We start from the raw sequence: 18,766 nt of genomic DNA on the forward strand, positions 1-18,766 counted from the left end.
CTATAGACTAGACTATAGACTAGACTATAGACTAGACTATAGACTAGACTATAGACTAGACTATAGACTAGACTATAGACTGGACTATATACTTGACTATAGACTAGACTATAGACTAGACTATATACTTGACTATAGACTAGACTATAGAATAGACTATAGACTAGACTATAAAATAGACTGTAGACTGGACTATAGACTGCACTGTGGACTAGACTTTAGACAAGACTATAGACTAGACTATAGACTAGACTATAGGCTGATAGATTTAAGACAATACTAAATTAAATTTATACTAATTTATGACTTGGCGTTAATCTCGACTTAAGATTAAGATTTAGACGAGTCTTTAGTCTAGACTTTAGACTAGACTGTAGTCTTATTTGTAGTCTTAAGTATAATCTAGAGTAGTCTGGATTATAGTATAATCCATAATTGACTAGAAAATATATTGATTTTTTTTACAAATTAATTCAGTATTAAGAACACCGCACTAAAAAAAGTATACAAAAACGATCAAAGAAATTCTAACTCTTCAAACATTCTAACACAAAATTTCCTTTCTAATGATATTTTTCGCTAACTGACCCCATTATTAAACCATAAACATTTAATTTGCTAAAAAAGCATGTATCGTGTTTGATATTCCCATGAATGTAAATGTCTTTAAGCTAAGGAAGAGGTCACCATATATACAATAAATAGCAACAACCTATTTATTTAAATTAATTTGTATAAAATAAAAAAAACTAACTCTTAAGGGTTATTTGTATAACTGGTCTTTTATTTTGTTTTTATAGTTTGTTTGAAACCTGCAAACATAAATTAAGTTTTTTGAACTTGTTATTGTTTGTGTTTAAACGTTACTTTTAAATCGAAAAAAAAACGCTGAATTCATACATTAAAACTGTAGTTTGGTTTTTTTCAATAAATTTTTTAACGTGAGCTTAATTAATGACAAAAATAAAAAAACAAAACAAATTTTTGTAGTGATTAAACAACAACTACATATTTATTTTTGTGTATATTTAACAAATAACGTGCTCGTTTAACTAAATCTTAAAATTTAAATATTTGTATGGTTTAATACAAGTTTTTTCGATTTATTTCTAAAATCTTCTTCTTTTGCCTCGAACAGGAGGATTGTCTGCAAATAGCAGTTTGTTTGGACTACTATAGTAGTTATTAGTATTAAACATACAAGTAGACTTGTAGTTTTGTTTTTTTTTTTTAATATTAATGAAATAGTGCAAATATTTGAATATTAAAATTTTTAAATTCTTGAAATAAAAGAACAACACTGAATAATAATAAAAACAAACTTGGTAGATTTTAATGACAAAATTTTCAAGCGAATTTTGTAATAATTCCTAAAATATAAAAAATCACCGGGATTTTTTTCTTATTAAAATCCAGACGTGTCATTGAATATCACATCTAAACTGCATCGTAGAAGTAGGGTTCTATAAATCGACTTTAGAATAACCGAACAATCGACTTTTTGTCGAAAAAGTCAAAAAGTTGAAGTCGACTATTTTGTTCCAAAAAGTCGATAACTCGACGAAAAGTCGACTTTATTAATAAAAGTCGAAAAAGGTCGATAAGTCGAAAAAAGTCGAAAAGTTGTAAAAAGTCGAAAAAAGTCGAAAAGTTGTAAAAAGTCGGAAAAAATCGAAAACTCGAAAATTGTAAAAACAAGTCAAAAATAGTCGAAAATTTAAAAAAAAGTGGGAAAAAAAGTCAAAAACTCTAAAATAGTCGGAAATCTCGAAAAAATTAAAAAATAGTCGGAAATCTCAAAAAAAAGTAAAAAAATAGTCGGCCAAATTCGAAAGAAGTCGAAAATAGTCAATAAGTCGAAAAAAGTCGGAAAAAATCGAAAAAATCGAAAAAATCGAAAAGTCGAAAAAAGTTGAAAAGTCGACTATTTATAAAGTACTTATAGTCGAAAAGTCTAAAAGTCGACTTTTAATTAAATGAAAAAAGTCGAAAAATCTTCGCTTTAAATAAAAGCTTAATATTATTTAATATATTTGCTAAAAATTGACGTCATTAAAATTTTAAAAATATATAATTTTTATATAAAAATTTAGCTGTTTTTTTGGGTTTTATGCAAATTTACTTTTAATATTAAAAAAAAATAAACTCTACAGAACAGCTAAACCTAAACAGAAGCTTGCTTTAATTTTAACTAAATTATTAATTCATTAAATTTTATGTTTAATATTAACCTTTGTTACTATTGTTTAGGACTAATCTGATTAGATTAAACTGATAGTATGTGAAGTATGTGAAGAAAAATTCCATAAAATATTTAACAAATTACTTAAATTGTCATTTAATTGTTTTAAAATGTAAAATAGGCTAAAAAATTTGCTTTCAAAAACGAAAATTGTTCATACAAAATAAATAAATGAGGAAAAAGTTCATAACAAACCCTCCAAACACTCGAGCTGGATCCTAGACTCCTAGACCCTAGAAAGATCTATAGACTAGTCTATGTTATATAGTAGAAACTATAGTATAGTCTATTTTGGTCTATACCCTAGAATGATTTATAGTTTAATCTATGTTATACAGTAGAAACAATCGTATAGTCTATATAATATAGACTAAAACTCGAATTTAATCCGCTGATCGAGTTGGATCCGCGGCTGGTCTAGACACTAGAAAGATCTATAGTCTAATCTATATTTTATAGAAGAAACTATAACATATTCTATATATTAGCTCAAAGTCTTTATTATAGTTTAGTTGAAGGTTTCGACTAGTCCATAGTCTAGTCTGTAATTTGGACTAGGGTCAGTTCTATTGTCCTGTCCAAAATCTAGTCTTGTATGTAATTTGTACTTCAATCAGTTCTATAGTTTAAAATATAGTCTTAATCAAGTCTATTGTCTATTCCATAATCCAGTCTTTACTGTAGACTACCGTCAGTCCATAGTCTTGTATATAATTTGGACTATAGTCAGTTCTATAGTTAAATATATATTCTGGACAATAGTGCAGCTATATAGTTCAGTAAACAGTTTGTGCTACAATCTAGTCTGGAGCTAAATATGGCCTTAATCTACTAATATATATTGTGAACTATAATCAAGTCTATTCTCTACTTTGTTTATAATCTGATCTATAGTTTAGTCTAGTCTGGACTTTGAAGTTTGTAGTTTAGTAGTAGTAGTCTGGACACTAGCCTAGTCTATAAACTGAACTTTAGTCTGGACGTTAGTCTTCTTATTAATATCGCCTTTAGTCTAGTTTACATTATGGACTATTTATTCTATTAACTTATGTATAGTCTAGTTAAACTTCAGAATAGAAAGGACCATACCAGTGACATCAGTCTAGTCTATAAACTATACATAAGTTTAATGAATAGTATGGAGTTTAGTCTTATCATTAATGTCTAATTAGTTTACATTCCGGACTACTTATTCTATTCACTAAAATCTGGGGTATGTTCTAGTTAAAATCTAAAGCTGTTCAGATTAGAAAATACATTATCTAATCTGTACAGCAGTGTGAACTAAAGTCAAGTCTTTAGTCTAAAGTAGAGTAAAGTCTTTATTAGGACTATTATAGAATATGATTATTATCTATAGACTGCACTCAATTCTAGACTTTTGACAACTATTAATAATTTTAAGAAGTAAAACAAAACTCCTTTCACTTTCTATTCAAGTCCATTTTAAAAATATTTTAACAACATTCCGACAAATATGACTGCTGCTGTCATTTCAATAGAACTATCGCCAGAAGGCGTGTTTCAGGAATGAATATCTACATGCAAATTAACTTAGTCATCTTGATATCTGTCTAATTACGTATAAATTAAACAGATGAGCAAATTAATATGATTTTAATTTTAAATTTCCTTGATTTATTAATTAACGAAAGAATAATTTTAAATCAAATAATACATACGGCCTTATAGCCATAGGCGTTAGCAATTGCATACAATATACAACTGATGCCAATAACTTAATTATACAAGTTTAAAATTAAAATGTTTGGAATATTACAGAGAATCGAAAAAAAAACATAGTGAAGACGTGTATAAAAATACACGATAAGTAGCTAAAATTATAATGAAAAAATAAATAAAAATACTAGAAATAAAAAGCAAATATGCAAGCAAAAAAAGCCTCTGAAAACGCAAATCGAAAATTAAAAAATTTATTTCTAAAAAAAAAACTAAAAACAAACACAAATGTTTGGTGTTAAAAACCAAAACGAAGAGGCCAAGCCACACAACTCAACACAATTAAAAAACTTTTCAATTACTAAAAAAGTGGCCTAGAACGAATATAAGATACCCTGCATTAGAGTTGTTTAGAATTTGTTATTTATAGGAAATTTTATTACAATTTAAAGGATACTTAAAAAAATATTTATATAATTATTTATTATTATTATATAATTATTATTATATAATTATTATTATATAAATATGTTAATATATAGTCGGGATTTGCCTATATAGTCCAAACTACAAAGTACTTCATAGTCAGACTACCGACTATACTACAGACTAGATATAGACTAGGCTATAGACTAGGCTATGGACTAGACTATTGACTAGCCTACAGATTAGACTATGGATTATACTATAGACTAGGTTGTAGATTAGACTATAGACTAGACTATAGAATAGACTATAGAATAGACTATAGAATAGACTATAGACTAGACTATAGACCATATACTAGACTATCGATCAGACTATAGACTAGACAATAGACTAGGCTATACACTAAGCTATAGACCAGACTATAGACTAGGCCATATACTAGACTATTGACTAGAATATAGACTGGACAATAGACTATGCTATTCACAAAGCTATAGACTAGACCATAGACTACATTATAGAGCACACTATGTGCTACACTATGGACGAGACTATTGACTACACTATAGACTGACTATAGACTACACTATAGACTGACTATAGACTAGACTATAGACTAGACTATAGACTAGACTATAGACTAGACTATAGACTAGACTATAGACTAGACCATAGACTAGACCATAGACTAGACTATAGACTAGACTAGACTATAGACTAGACTATAGACTAGACTATAGACTATAAGACGACTACTAGACTATAGACTAGACTAGACTAGACTATAGACTAGAGACTAGACTATACTATGACTAGACTATAGACTAGACTATAGACTAGACTATAGACTAGACTATAGACTAGACTATAGACTAGACTATAGACTAGACTATAGACTAGACTATAGACTAGACTATAGACTAGACTATAGACTAGACTATAGACTAGACTATAGACTAGACTATAGACTAGACTATAGACTAGACTATAGACTAGACTATAGACTAGACTATAGACTAGACTATAGACTAGACTATAGACTAGACTATAGACTAGACTATAGACTAGACTATAGACTAGACTATAGACTAGACTATAGACTAGACTATAGACTAGACTATAGACTAGACTATAGACTAGACTATAGACTAGACTATAGACTAGACTATAGACTAGACTAGACTATAGACTAGACTATAGACTAGACTATAGACTAGACTATAGACTAGACTATAGACTAGACTATAGACTAGACTATAGACTAGACTAGATAGACTAGACTATAGACTAGACTATAGACTAGACTATAGACTAGACTATAGACTAGACTATAGACTAGACTATAGACTAGACTATAGACTAGACTATAGACTAGACTATAGACTAGACTATAGACTAGACTATAGACTAGACTATAGACTAGACTATAGACTAGACTATAGACTAGACTATAGACTAGACTATAGACTAGACTATAGACTAGACTATAGACTAGACTATAGACTAGACTATAGACTAGACTATAGACTAGACTATAGACTAGACTATAGACTAGACTATAGACTAGACTATAGACTAGACTATAGACTAGACTATAGACTAGACTATAGACTAGACTATAGACTAGACTATAGACTAGACTATAGACTAGACTATAGACTAGACTATAGACTAGACTATAGACTAGACTATAGACTAGACTATAGACTAGACTACTATAGACTAGACTATAGACTAGACTATAGACTAGACTATAGACTAGACTATAGACTAGACTATAGACTAGACTATAGACTAGACTATAGACTAGACTATAGACTAGACTATAGACTAGACTATAGACTAGACTATAGACTAGACTATAGACTAGACTATAGACTAGACTATAGACTAGACTATAGACTATAGACTAGACTGTAGACTAGACTATAGACTAGACTATAGACTAGACTATAGACTAGACTATAGACTAAACTAAACACTAGACTATAGACTAAACTAAACACTAGACTATAAACTAGACTATAGACTAAAAAATTTCGATCTGTTACCAATGAACAGACGATTTCAACATACACGCTCATCGTTTTTCTTAAGATGGTGGGTTATAGAAAAAACAAACAATTTGTTGTATTTTTTTTTTTCAGCTGTTTATTGATGTTGTAGCAGTTGTTGTTTTACTTTTTGTAGCTGCTGTTTTTGTTGTTGATGGTTTCTTTTTCGGTTTCTGACTGTCCGAAACGTCAATGGACGCAATCAATTTCTATAAAAAGCATCTTTAGTTAGGGAAGCCGGTTTAATCAGTTAACTAAGCTTACACGAACGACAACCTATAAAAAAACGTTAAACCTAAAAAAATCTCAAAAATATAACGAAACGAAAAAAATACTTGAAAGTATTAAAGAAATACTCTAGTTAAATAAAACAAAAGAATATTTAAATGTTAAATAAAACTAAAGTGATTTAAATAACAATAGAAAGAAGCAAAAAACAAATCATATAAACTAATTTAAAGGCTATTAACAGCAATAAAAAGAAAACAAAGAAAATAAAACTGTTCTATATAAAGAAATATAATAATTTTATTAATCAAAAAAATCTTTACAATAACAAAACATGTGGAAATTAGTGAGTTGAAAATTAATAAATAATTAAATCATTTTTATAGTGCTATAATAATAATTAATTTTTGTAGTGTGTGATAACAACTTTAATCAGCCTTATATTGGCCAACGTACAAGCTGGACAATCAAACCTAATATCGGAATATAGTATAACACCCAGTAATCAAGTGGCTTATTATCATTATCCAGCACCACCAAAATCACAGCAATTCCATGATCCTGCAGCCAAACAACTCTCCCCGATACCCATACCCACCTTAGCACCCTCTCCATCAGAACAACGCTCTGTACAGGGTGCAGCTCAAGCTTATCAAAATCAATATCAAGGCAATTATCGTACAGCTGCTGCTATAACAAAACAATTCACCTCACCAGCATTGGATAATGCTGCCTTCAATTTGGCCTTGTCCAATCAAGGTTATACTATTGGTGGTAATGGCGCCAATGCTGCCTTAACTTCCACCTCAAGATCGAGCAAAACTACAGCCACACAAACAGCTATTTCAAATGCCGCCACTGCTTCGGCCGCACCTGCTGGCTCTAGCTCTTCTTCTAATTTACCTCCTCTTACCTCGCTCAATGTAAAATTGCCATTACCAATTGGTATTACTCCCCTTAATATTGCTCCTTTGCCTTTACAAGCCGGTGCTCCTTATACTGCCATACCAAATGGTGTTACTTCATACGGTACTCCTTATCCTCAGAGAAAGAGGCGTTAAATAGGTATAGTTTACTTTTTAACTCTAAGCTTTCCTTTCTCTTCTATTCTAATTAATTTAGTGCAATTTTTTTTAGGTTTGATTTAATTAGTTTGAATTTAATGATATTCAAAGTCAAACGGAAAAAATGTATAATATATAGTAGTTGCATATGTTTAAGCTTAATTTAAATTTTTAAGCCATAGAAATAGCCTAGAAAACCAGGGTTCGGATTATATTGAAGAAGAAAAAATTGAAGAAGTGTTAAAAGTATGAAAAGAAGTGTTAATGTCTTGTTGTGTTAATCAAACTAAATTTTTAATAATTGCAAAAAATACCAAATCGAAAGTGACTCATGTAGACCATGTTCACTAAAATGTTTTTCAAAACAAAGCCGACAAAACCCAAGTTATTTTATAGACTATTTAATATATGACTTTAAGGAACAAGTCTATGGTCAATAGGCTGGTTTATAGACTAGTCGATGGACTATAGGGATGTTATATTATATAATATATCGGTCTACAGACTAGTCAATAGATCAGTCACTAGATTGGTCAATCGATCAGTCAATAGGTTAGTTAATGTCAGACTAGTTAATTGATCAGGCATTAGATAAGTCAATAGATCAATCCATAGAATAGTAAATAGACCAGTCCAAAGAATAGTTAAAAGATCACTTTAAAGACTAATCAATAGATCAGCCTAAAAAAATCAATAGATTAGTCTATAAACCAGTAAATCAGTCTATAGACTAGTAAATTGACTCCATAGTCCATAGATACGACTTTAGATTAGTCAGCTGATCTATCTAGATAATACTTAATAGATCAGTCTATGGACTAGTCATTAGATCAGTCTTGAGACTAGTCAATAGATCTGTAGACTAGTTAATAAATCATTCTTTAGAATAGTTAATAGATCAGTCTATAGACTATACAATATATTAGACTATAAACTAGTTAATTGATCAGTCTAAAAATTAGTTTAAAGATCAGTCTATAGACTAGTAAATAGATCAGTATATAGACTAGTCAATAGATCAGTCTTTAGAGTAGTCAATTTATCATTCTATATACTAGTCAATAGATCAGACTACAGTATAGTTAATTGATCAGTCTATAAAATTGTGAATAGAACAGTCTAAAGAATAGTTAATAGATAAGTTTATAGTTTAGACTAAATACTTATAAGCAGAGCAGTATATATACTAGTCAATACATCTGCCTACACAATAGATTGGGCTAAAGTTTAATTGATAGATCTGCCTAAAATTTTATATGTAGGTCAGTAAATAGTCTGATCAATACATCAGCTTGTAGACTAGTCAATAGATTATATAGAGTAGATAATAGATCAGTCATTTAACTAGTTAACGGACCAGTGAGTAGATCAGTCTATAGACTTGTCAATTGATCAGTCTATAGATCATTCTATATATATAGTCTATATATACTATGCTTATATACTAGTATTATACAATAGTATATTACACAATTTTATAGACAAGTCCATATTTTATTCTCTAAACTACTTTCTATAATATTCAATAGATTGGTCCATAGACTAGACAATATCTTATATATATAGAGTAGTGAATATACTTGACTATGTAGTAATCAATAGACTAGTCTGTGTTGTAGTCAATAGACTTCTTTATAAGTCAATGGATCCCTCTTAGACTAGACAATTTCCAAGTCTACAGATCTATATACTCAATAGACTTTTCCACAGACTAGTCAATGGATTAGTTTATAGAGTAGTCAATAAACTAGTCAGTAATTTTAACATTATATATTATTAAATAGATCAATTAATTGATCTTGTCAAAAAAATATTCAACTGATCGTTTCCTAGATTTTTTAGACCATAGGTTGTAGTTGTCCAAAGATGTGTTAGTAGATTTTATAAATTAGTCAAATTCATAGGCTAGTACATATAGCACATAATGGATCAGTTCATTAGACCAGCTAATAGATGAAATTATTAGTCTATCATGACTTAGTCTAAAGTCAAAGGGCTAGTCCAGAAATTACTTCATGGAGTAAGCAATAGCGAGAGTCCGTCTATTGCTGATAGAGTAACTCATAGATAACTTCATTAATTTAAGGACCAGTCTTTGGATATGTATAGGTCTAAAGTTCCTATCAAGTCAAATTCATAGACTTGCTTAGTCAAACAAGTCAAAAATAGTCTTTAATTCTAATATAAACGACTTCCCTGTCAAATATCAAACTGTAGTGTCAGATGTCAATCTAACCAGATGAAAACTTATATTTTAACACTTTTTTCTAACAATCTGGGAAAATTATACAACTTCAGCAGTTAATCCGAACCCTGTTTTAGTCATTATAATATCAGTGATGTTGTTCTGGTTTTTTTTTCGTTAACACTTTCAAACTTCAGTGATTTTGTTATAAATATTTTTATTATTTTGTAGGTTTTTGATTATGTTTTTGTTTTTATTTTTGTGGTGAATGGTCATCAATGTCATTTCGATTTGTCGCATTGACAAAAGACAACAATTGGTAACAAATAACTTATACTAGTGATACCACATTTTATATTATTTAGATTTTTTTTGACTGTTAATTAAATCAATTTGAAAACAAAATCAAAAACCACACAAAAATAATATAACAGATAATATGTGAGGTTTTTTTTTTTTGAAAATGTTTTCGATCTAGAAGAAGCCACTTTATTTAAATTTTAATTTTAACAATCTAATTCCAATGACGTTAAACTAAAGAATTTAAATATTTAAGTCATTGTAAAGCAATTTAACTAATTTAACAAATATATTTAGTTTCTCTTTTTTTTGTATTTTATAATAAATTTTGTTTTTTTTTTAGTTTATAAAAGATTTTAGTTTAAGAATATTATAATAGATCATAAATCATAACAATTTATAGAAAAAAACTTGCCATGAATTAATATAAAACAAAGTCAAATAAATAATAACTTTAGTTATAAATAAATAAATTTTGTTTTAGGATTTAACAAAAAAAATAAAATTTATTTAAATCTAAGAAAAAACAAAAGTCTTTATAATTTTTACCAATTTAAACGATCATGTGTTCTTCTTAGCCTTATAAATTTATATTTCTTTGTAATTTAATGAGAAAAATCAACAAATACATTAAACATACTAATCCATAGATAAGACTTTAGTCTATTCAATTGATCAGTCTAGACTACTTAATAGGTCAGTCTTCAGATCAGCCTATAGATTAGTCATTAGATCAGTCTTACGCCTAGTCAATAGAACAGTATCTAGACTAGTCAATAGATCAGTTTCTAGAGTAGTAAAGAGTCAATCTATAGACCAGTTTATAAAAAATCAATAGATCAGTCTATAAACCAGTTAATAGAACAGTCTATTGACTAGTATATACACAAGTTTATAGATAATTCTTTAAACTTGTCAATTAAAAGGTCAGTTTATAAACTAGTCAATAGATCATTCTATAAACTAGTCAGTAGATCAGACTAAAGAATAGCTAACAGATCAGTCTGTAGACTAGTCATAAGATCAGTCTTCAGACTAGTCAATAGATCAGTCTCTAGAGTTAAAGTCAATCTATAGATCAGTTATAAATCACTCTTTAGAATTGTAAATAGATCAGTCTACACACTAATTAATAGATCAGCCTAAAAAAATCAAAAGATCAGTCTATAAACCAGTTAATAGATCAGTCTATTGACTAGTAAATAGACTAGTCTATAGATAATTCTTTAAACTTGTCAATCAATAGGTCAGTCTATAAACTAGTCAATAGATCATTCTATAAACTAGTCAGTAGATCAGACTAAAGAATAGCTAATAGATCAGTCTATATAATAGAGAATAGATCAGTCTATAGACTAGTCATAAGATCAGTCTTCAGACTAGTCAATAGATCAGTCTCTAGAGTAAAAGTCAATCTATAGATCAGTTATAAATCACTCTTTAGAATTGTAAATAGATCAGTATACACACTAATTAATAGATCATACTAAAAAAATTAAAAGATCAGTCTATAAACCAGTTAATAGATCAGTCTATTGACTAGTATATAGACTAGTCTATAGATAATTCTTTAAACTAGACAATTAATAGGTCAGTCTATAAACTAGTCAATAGATCATTTTATAAACTAGTCAGTAGATCAGACTAAAGAATAGCTAATAAATCAGTCTATATAATAGAGAATAGATCAGTCTATAGACTAGTCATAAGATCAGTCTTCAGACTAGTCAATAGATCAGTCTCTAGAGTAAAAGTCAATCTATAGATCAGTTATAAATCACTCTTTAGAATTGTAAATAGATCAGTATACACACTAATTAATAGATCAGACTAAAAAAATTAAAAGATTAGTCTATAAACCAGTTAATAGATCAGTCTATTGACTAGTATATAGACTAGTCTATAGATAATTCTTTAAACTAGACAATTAATAGGTCAGTCTATAAACTAGTCAATAAATCATTCTATAAACTAGTCAGTAGATCAGACTAAAAAATAGCTAATAGATCAGTCTATAGATTAGTGAATAGATCAATCTATAGACTAGTCATAAGATCAGTCTTCGGACTAGTCAATAGATCAGTCTCTAAAGTAAAAGTCAATCTATAGAACAGTTTTAAATCACTCTAGAATTGTAAATAGATCAGTTTACAGACTAATTAACAGATCAGCCTAAGACTGATCAATAGATCAGTCTATAAACTAGTTAATAGATCAGTCTATTGACTAGTATATAGACTAGTCTACAGGTAATTATTTAAACTAGACAATTAATAGTTCAGTCCATAGACTAATCAATAGATCATTCTATAACCTAGTCAGTAGATCAGACTTACAAATAGTTAATAGATCAGTCTATAGAATAGTGAATAGATCAGTCTATAGACTAGTTATTAGATCAGTCTATAGACTAGTCATTAGATCAGTCTTCAGACTAGTCAATAGATCAATAAAAGTCAACCTATAGACGAGTTTTAAATCACTCTTTAGAATTGGAAATATATCAGTCTATAGACTAATTAATAGATCAGTCTATCGACTAGTATGTAGACTAGTTTATAGATAATTCTTTAAAATATTCAATTAATAGTTCAGTCTATAGACTAATCAATAGATCATTCTATAAACTGTTCAGTAGATCAGACTATAGAATAGCTTATAGATCAGTCTATAGAATAGTGAATTGATAAATCTATAGATCAGCCTAAAGACTTTTTAGTAGATCAGTCTATAGACTAGTCATGCCTAAATATAAAAAAATTTAATAAATAATAACTTTATTAGTAAATAAATAAATTTTGTTTTAAAATTTAAATTTAAAATTAAAAAAAATAAAATTTATTAAAATCTAAAAAAACAACAGTATTTAAACGATCTGTCCCTTATTTAACCGATCGTGTGTGTGTGTGTTTCTTTTTAATCTTTATAAATGTACAATTCTTTGTAATTCAATGAGAAAAAAAAAACAATAAATTTATGCAAATAATTTATTCATGTTTATGGTTTTTAGTTAAATTTATTGTTTATTTATTTTAAAATTTAAATGTATTTGATAGGTTTTTATTATTATAATTATAATTGTCTTTATAGAATTTATTTATATATTTTTTGTTATAATCAAGGTATTTAAAAAATCATTGATCTTTTGTAGTTAATTGTTTTGATTTAGATTATTGTGGGCAATAGTTGAAGAAAAAAATCTTTAAAATTTTGCATGATTTCTTGTTTAGAGCTTAGAGTGGTCATTGATACGCTCACGTGTATTTCACATTTGGTTTCCAAAAAAAAAAACTGCTGGTATATTGTATTGTATCTCTTTTTGGCTTAAAGATTGTTTTTGAAGTTTTTAAAGCTATCAAGAAGTATGTCAGAGATTTGCATGTATTTGGTATTTAGTATTTTTCCAGTTATCTATTGATTTTAGATTTAAAGTTGTCTATAAACTATTTCGGCTTTTAAACAAAGTTATTCCCCGAATCTTAGTTAAACGGATTTATTTGAAGGTTATTGATTAGTTAATAAAGTAATTAAATTGGCGTGACGAAGCAACTAAGAAATTGATGTGCTCTATTTTAAAACTAGTTTAGTTTGAAGATAAAATCCTCAAAATTAGATGAATGATATCAGAAATATATAATATCTATCTATCATACTCTACAATATAATAAAAAAATGAAAACGAATTGAAAACCAGTATTCATGGTGACATATGAATTTTAATTTCCCAGATATGCAAAATTTTGTATTTAATTCATATAGCAAGTGTCAGGACCCCTATTGCAAGTCCAATCAATTTTCCCCCAAATGTTCACATATATGTATGTAACAGATCTTTGTGCAAAATTTGTTTTAATTTGTAATAGTTATTTAGATATATGGATTTTTGTATTTAATTAATATGGTAGGTGCCACGCCCCCTGTTGCTAGTACAAATATGTTTGTCTTGAATATTTATACTGAGACTATAATGTATCTATGTAGGCGCGATAACTTGCATATAGAATTTACATTCCATTTACGGAAAATCAGCTTAAAGTTTACCAATCGACTCAGAATCACTATCTGAGCCGATTAAGATATATTCGTACGTCCGGCTGGCTATACAAGGACAGCCATGTGTGCAAGTAATAGTTCACCATTTTGAAGATATTTTGATTAAATTTGGACTATACTATAGGACTACCATGCCTATTGAAAATTGTAAAATTGGTCCATTATTTTACCTAGCCCCCATACAACCACACCTTCCGGACCATGTTTGACCCAACTCCCTCTTTTATATATGGATATACATCCATATGTATGTGAACGTGAAGAATATTATCTCTCTATAAAATTTTCGAAATTTATTACGATTAACAGATTGATCATTAAAGAGGAGCTCCTTCTGCGGTATTGCTCCTATTATGGACCGAAATAAAAATAATACATCCCAGCAAGTACCGTTTAAAGAACAAAAAAAGTAAAAAAAAAGGTCTAAAAAGTCCCACATTAGAGGTTCTCATTAAAACCGGGAAATTTCAATGAGTAATTTTTCTTTATGAATATGAATAAAAAAAAGTATATTTACCTTTTATAGGTTCTCATTTACTTATTAATTTCATGTTTTTATTTCCTTAAAAAGTACCTTTAAAAGGAACAAAAACATAAACAAAATATAGTTCTTTATAGGTTTTCATTAAATCCGTGTTCTACATGATTTTTTAGAAAACTCAAAAAGTGCCTTTTAAAGAACAAAAAAAAAAATACCAAAAAGTCCTATTAAATAGGTTCTTATTTACAGCAGTCTCTTTTGAGTTTTCACTAAAAAAAACGACTTTCCGGTAAAAATGCATCTTTTTACTAAAAAAATCTATTTTTCTTTCAAAATATATAAGAATTAAAAAACTTTTACCTAAAATACAAATTTTCAATAAAAATCTTTATATTAACTTTTAACTAAAAACAAGTTAAAAAGTATAGTTTGTATGTGACCGATCACATGATACCCTATAACAGTCATAAATATTAAATATGATTTATTTTTCAAATAAAACACAAATATTTAAAAAACACTTTATATGAGGGTTAAGGGTAAATTTTGTTCTTCCGATAAATTTTAATGAAATGACTTTTATTCGCAAAATATTTCTTTTTATTTCGTTATTCTCGCTATTAGTATTTATAAGTGAATTTTGTTCGTTCAAGCCATTTTCTAAAGTGGACTTTGTTGTATGGTAACTACCGAACAAAAATAAAGCGAAATACTTCCCAAAGAATAACATTTATCACCGCTTCAGAAGAAGCACTTAGTGAATTTGTTTAGCTTATGTAGAAGTGATGTTTAATGACTTCTGAAGTAGCGAAAATAGTACTACTTATTTTCTATTATAAGGGGGGGGGTGTATAATAATAAACCGATTTTTAAATTATATAAAAGTACAATTTAGTTTCCAAATAACTTCCAATAAAAGAACATAAAAATGACATCTTGAGAATGACTTCAGAAGCAGTGAATTTGAAATTAATTAAAAAAAGACATCCTATGACAAGCCTGTTTTAAAATCATCACTTCATCAGGACTCTTTCAGCAATTCCATGGCGTGAATACTAATTCTTTTTCGCTTCTTTTAAGCGGCGTTTAATCGAGATATAAGTATATATAACTTAATTCTGAGTTCAAAAGCCCGTATGGGGGGGGGTTCTATTATATGGGGGCTGGGTGAAATAATAAACCGAATTTTAAATTATATAAAACTACAATTTTAAACATTTTCAAAAAACTATTGTCTTAAAAATTCCGACCTGTACCTTGCGCACAAGCTTAGGTGGGTATGTCTTAGGGAAAAACCGTAAGAAAAGTATCGAAATTGATGCAATCCGTTGTCAAAAGTAGACTTACCACGATCATTAACATTTAGACAATGGATGTGTATAAAATTTAAATAACAGCGAGTTATAATTATGACAGCCACCGTTATAATTTCAACAATGCCTCATTGTCATTGCAACAACGCAATATTGTTATTTCGTTTACGCTTCTTATCATTTCAGTAATGCATCATTGTGATTTCAACAACGTATCGTTAGCATTTCAACAACAACTTAATGTTCTGTTTGAATTGATAACGTGATGTATATTTTTAAATATTTTTATTGTTGATTTGATAACTTTACGTCCATACTTTAACAACGAATGTTATTGAATGTTATTTTTTAGCTCTATCTATATCTTCATTCAATTTTCAATTTCCATGATTTGTTTAAAAAGTTGCTCCTCTGTTAGGTTGATTGTTAGTGTTGGAATCTGTCAGTCCGAAAATTTTCAAAATGTAGTTTCGAAACAACTAAAGGATCTGTTGGTTGTTGAATCGAAATTTAATATATCAAATTCTGAGTAAACATGGACGGACGGATGAACAATAATGAATCAATTAAAAGTGTAAGATGTTAAATGAGCAATTTAATGATTTTTCACAACAGACAACAACCGCCTCTTCTCCGCCAATATACTTAGTGTAGGGTATCAAAACTAAAAGCGATTGGTAGGCGTATGTTTATAAAACAGAATTTCAATAGTGAAGGGCACTTTATGTTCTTTCTTTAATCTAAAAATAAACTTATGATGAGACTGCTACAATATTAATAAAACAAAAAAATATTTTGTTCTTTTTGCTTAAATAGGAAGAATATTATAATTGTTTTAGCATGACTAACAGATAATCTAGATTCATATGTAAATAAGTGTTTATCAGATGTTAACTCTATAAAAACTAAAGCTAAAAAAAATATTTCCAATTAAAAATTCTTTAAATATGTATTAAACCATTTATATGTAAATATTTTGTTTTGTTAAGAAACTAAAAATGTTTTTTTAATTTAATTTGCTAATCAAGATGTTTTTTGTTTCTTATTTACTTTACAGCTTCAACATTTAATTTATAGCTGTCTACAAGACATTAAGAATAGTTCTGAAAAATAAATTTTAAAAATTTTGTGTTGGATTTTTTGTTCTAAAGTAGACAAGCTGTCTACTTAATAGTGACACTTAATAGAGATTTATTGGGCGTTTTTTTATTAACACATAAATGTGAGATTTTTAATATGATTTTGATTGATTTTTATAACTTGGAACATAATAGAATTATTTTTTTTGTGGCTTAAGTTTTATGGTTAAAAAAAACCGTTAGATCTTCTGTCATAGATGTTACATGGATTAGGCCAATTATTAGGTAAGAGAAACAGTTTGTTCTTTAAAAGATGAAGAAATAAAAACAAGAGAATTTGGTACTTGATTGGCGCCTAGATGATAACAACCTCATTTCAAATATTTTAATAATATATTCAAAATTATTATTAAATTCAGGTTTAACAAATATTTCATAATTCTGAAATATCTACAATAAATTTGTATTGTTTTTGATTTAAAAATAGTTTCTAAAGCAATTAATTTAAAATAAAAATTAAAAAAATAATACTATTTTAATGAGCAACATGATTTTATATAAGTATTTTAAATTCACAAAGTTTTATTGAACTCTTATGTTGTAGTTAAAACTACAACATGTCATCATTCTCATCATTTTCAATCATTTAGCATCATAGCTACAAGATCAAAAGACAGTGACCGCTATAAATTAAACTTTATTACAGACACTATTAATAAATATTGAACAACAATAAATCTTAAAGAATAAAAAATTTAAACAAAGGCAAAAAGAGAAAAAAATATTAAGACTAAAAACGTGTTCAAAAATACTTGCCTAAAACTTTAAAAATAACCACAGTTTAACCGTGAGACAGTCATACCTTTTTTTCGAAAACCTCACAAAAAGGAAAGGAAATTGAAAAATTATATCTCTCTGTTTAACTAGCTAACTAGCTGCTACTTAAACTAGGAATTTTAAATATGAAAAACAAGAATTTTATGAATTTTTATAATGATGATTTCAAAATAATCGTTACACGAAACAGAAAAAAACTTTAAAATACCTACTTGTGTTAATAAACAAAACCAGTCAATGTTTTAACAAAATTTTTAAGAATTTTTTTAAATATATTTTTTTCATGGTTTTTAACTTTAGTAAAATATATATTAAAACTTGTTTGTAATTGTATATTGTGAGATTTAAAACTCTGATAAAGTGACAGGCTTAATTAAATAATTGTCATTTCTAAAATAAAAATTAAAAATTCACATGATTAAGTATCGACTACTAATATTTTTTTCTGAAACAAAAGTAATAAAACAAATCTTGTCTTTAGTACAGCTAGTGATAAAAAATACTAGTGCAGTTTATTGACAGGGACAAATTAAAGGGTGTTCCAAAAGGAACCAATTAATGGTAATATTCTATTAAATTTATAATTTATTACAAAATTGTTTTCATTTTAAATTTTGTTAAGCTCTAGTTCAATTCTAGTTTAGTTCTAGTTCAGTTCTAGTTTAGTTCTAGTTCAGTTCTAGTTTAGTTCTAGTTCAGTTTTAGTTCAGTTTTAGTTTAGTTCTAGTTCAGTTCTAGTTCAGTTCTAGTTCAGTTCTAGTTCTAGTTCAGTTCTAGTTCAGTTCTAGTTCAGTTCTAGTTCAGTTCTAGTTCAGTTCTAG

The 18,766-nt window shown here is 27.9% G+C and overlaps 1 protein-coding gene across 1 annotated transcript; it reads left to right on the plus strand.

Annotated features, from left to right (window-relative positions):
- Positions 1-6,920: 6,920 nt before the first annotated feature.
- Positions 6,921-8,617, plus strand: LOC111681334. The gene is made up of 2 exons (XM_023443082.2): positions 6,921-6,979; positions 7,047-8,617. The coding sequence occupies exons 1-2, from the start codon at positions 6,968-6,970 to the stop codon at positions 7,692-7,694; spliced, it is 660 nt and encodes a 219-aa protein (XP_023298850.2). The 5' UTR covers positions 6,921-6,967; the 3' UTR covers positions 7,695-8,617.
- The last annotated feature ends 10,149 nt before the right edge of the window (positions 8,618-18,766 follow it).

Source organism: Lucilia cuprina, chromosome 5 (genome assembly GCF_022045245.1).
Source record: "Lucilia cuprina isolate Lc7/37 chromosome 5, ASM2204524v1, whole genome shotgun sequence".
Classification (NCBI taxonomy): domain Eukaryota; kingdom Metazoa; phylum Arthropoda; class Insecta; order Diptera; family Calliphoridae; genus Lucilia; species Lucilia cuprina.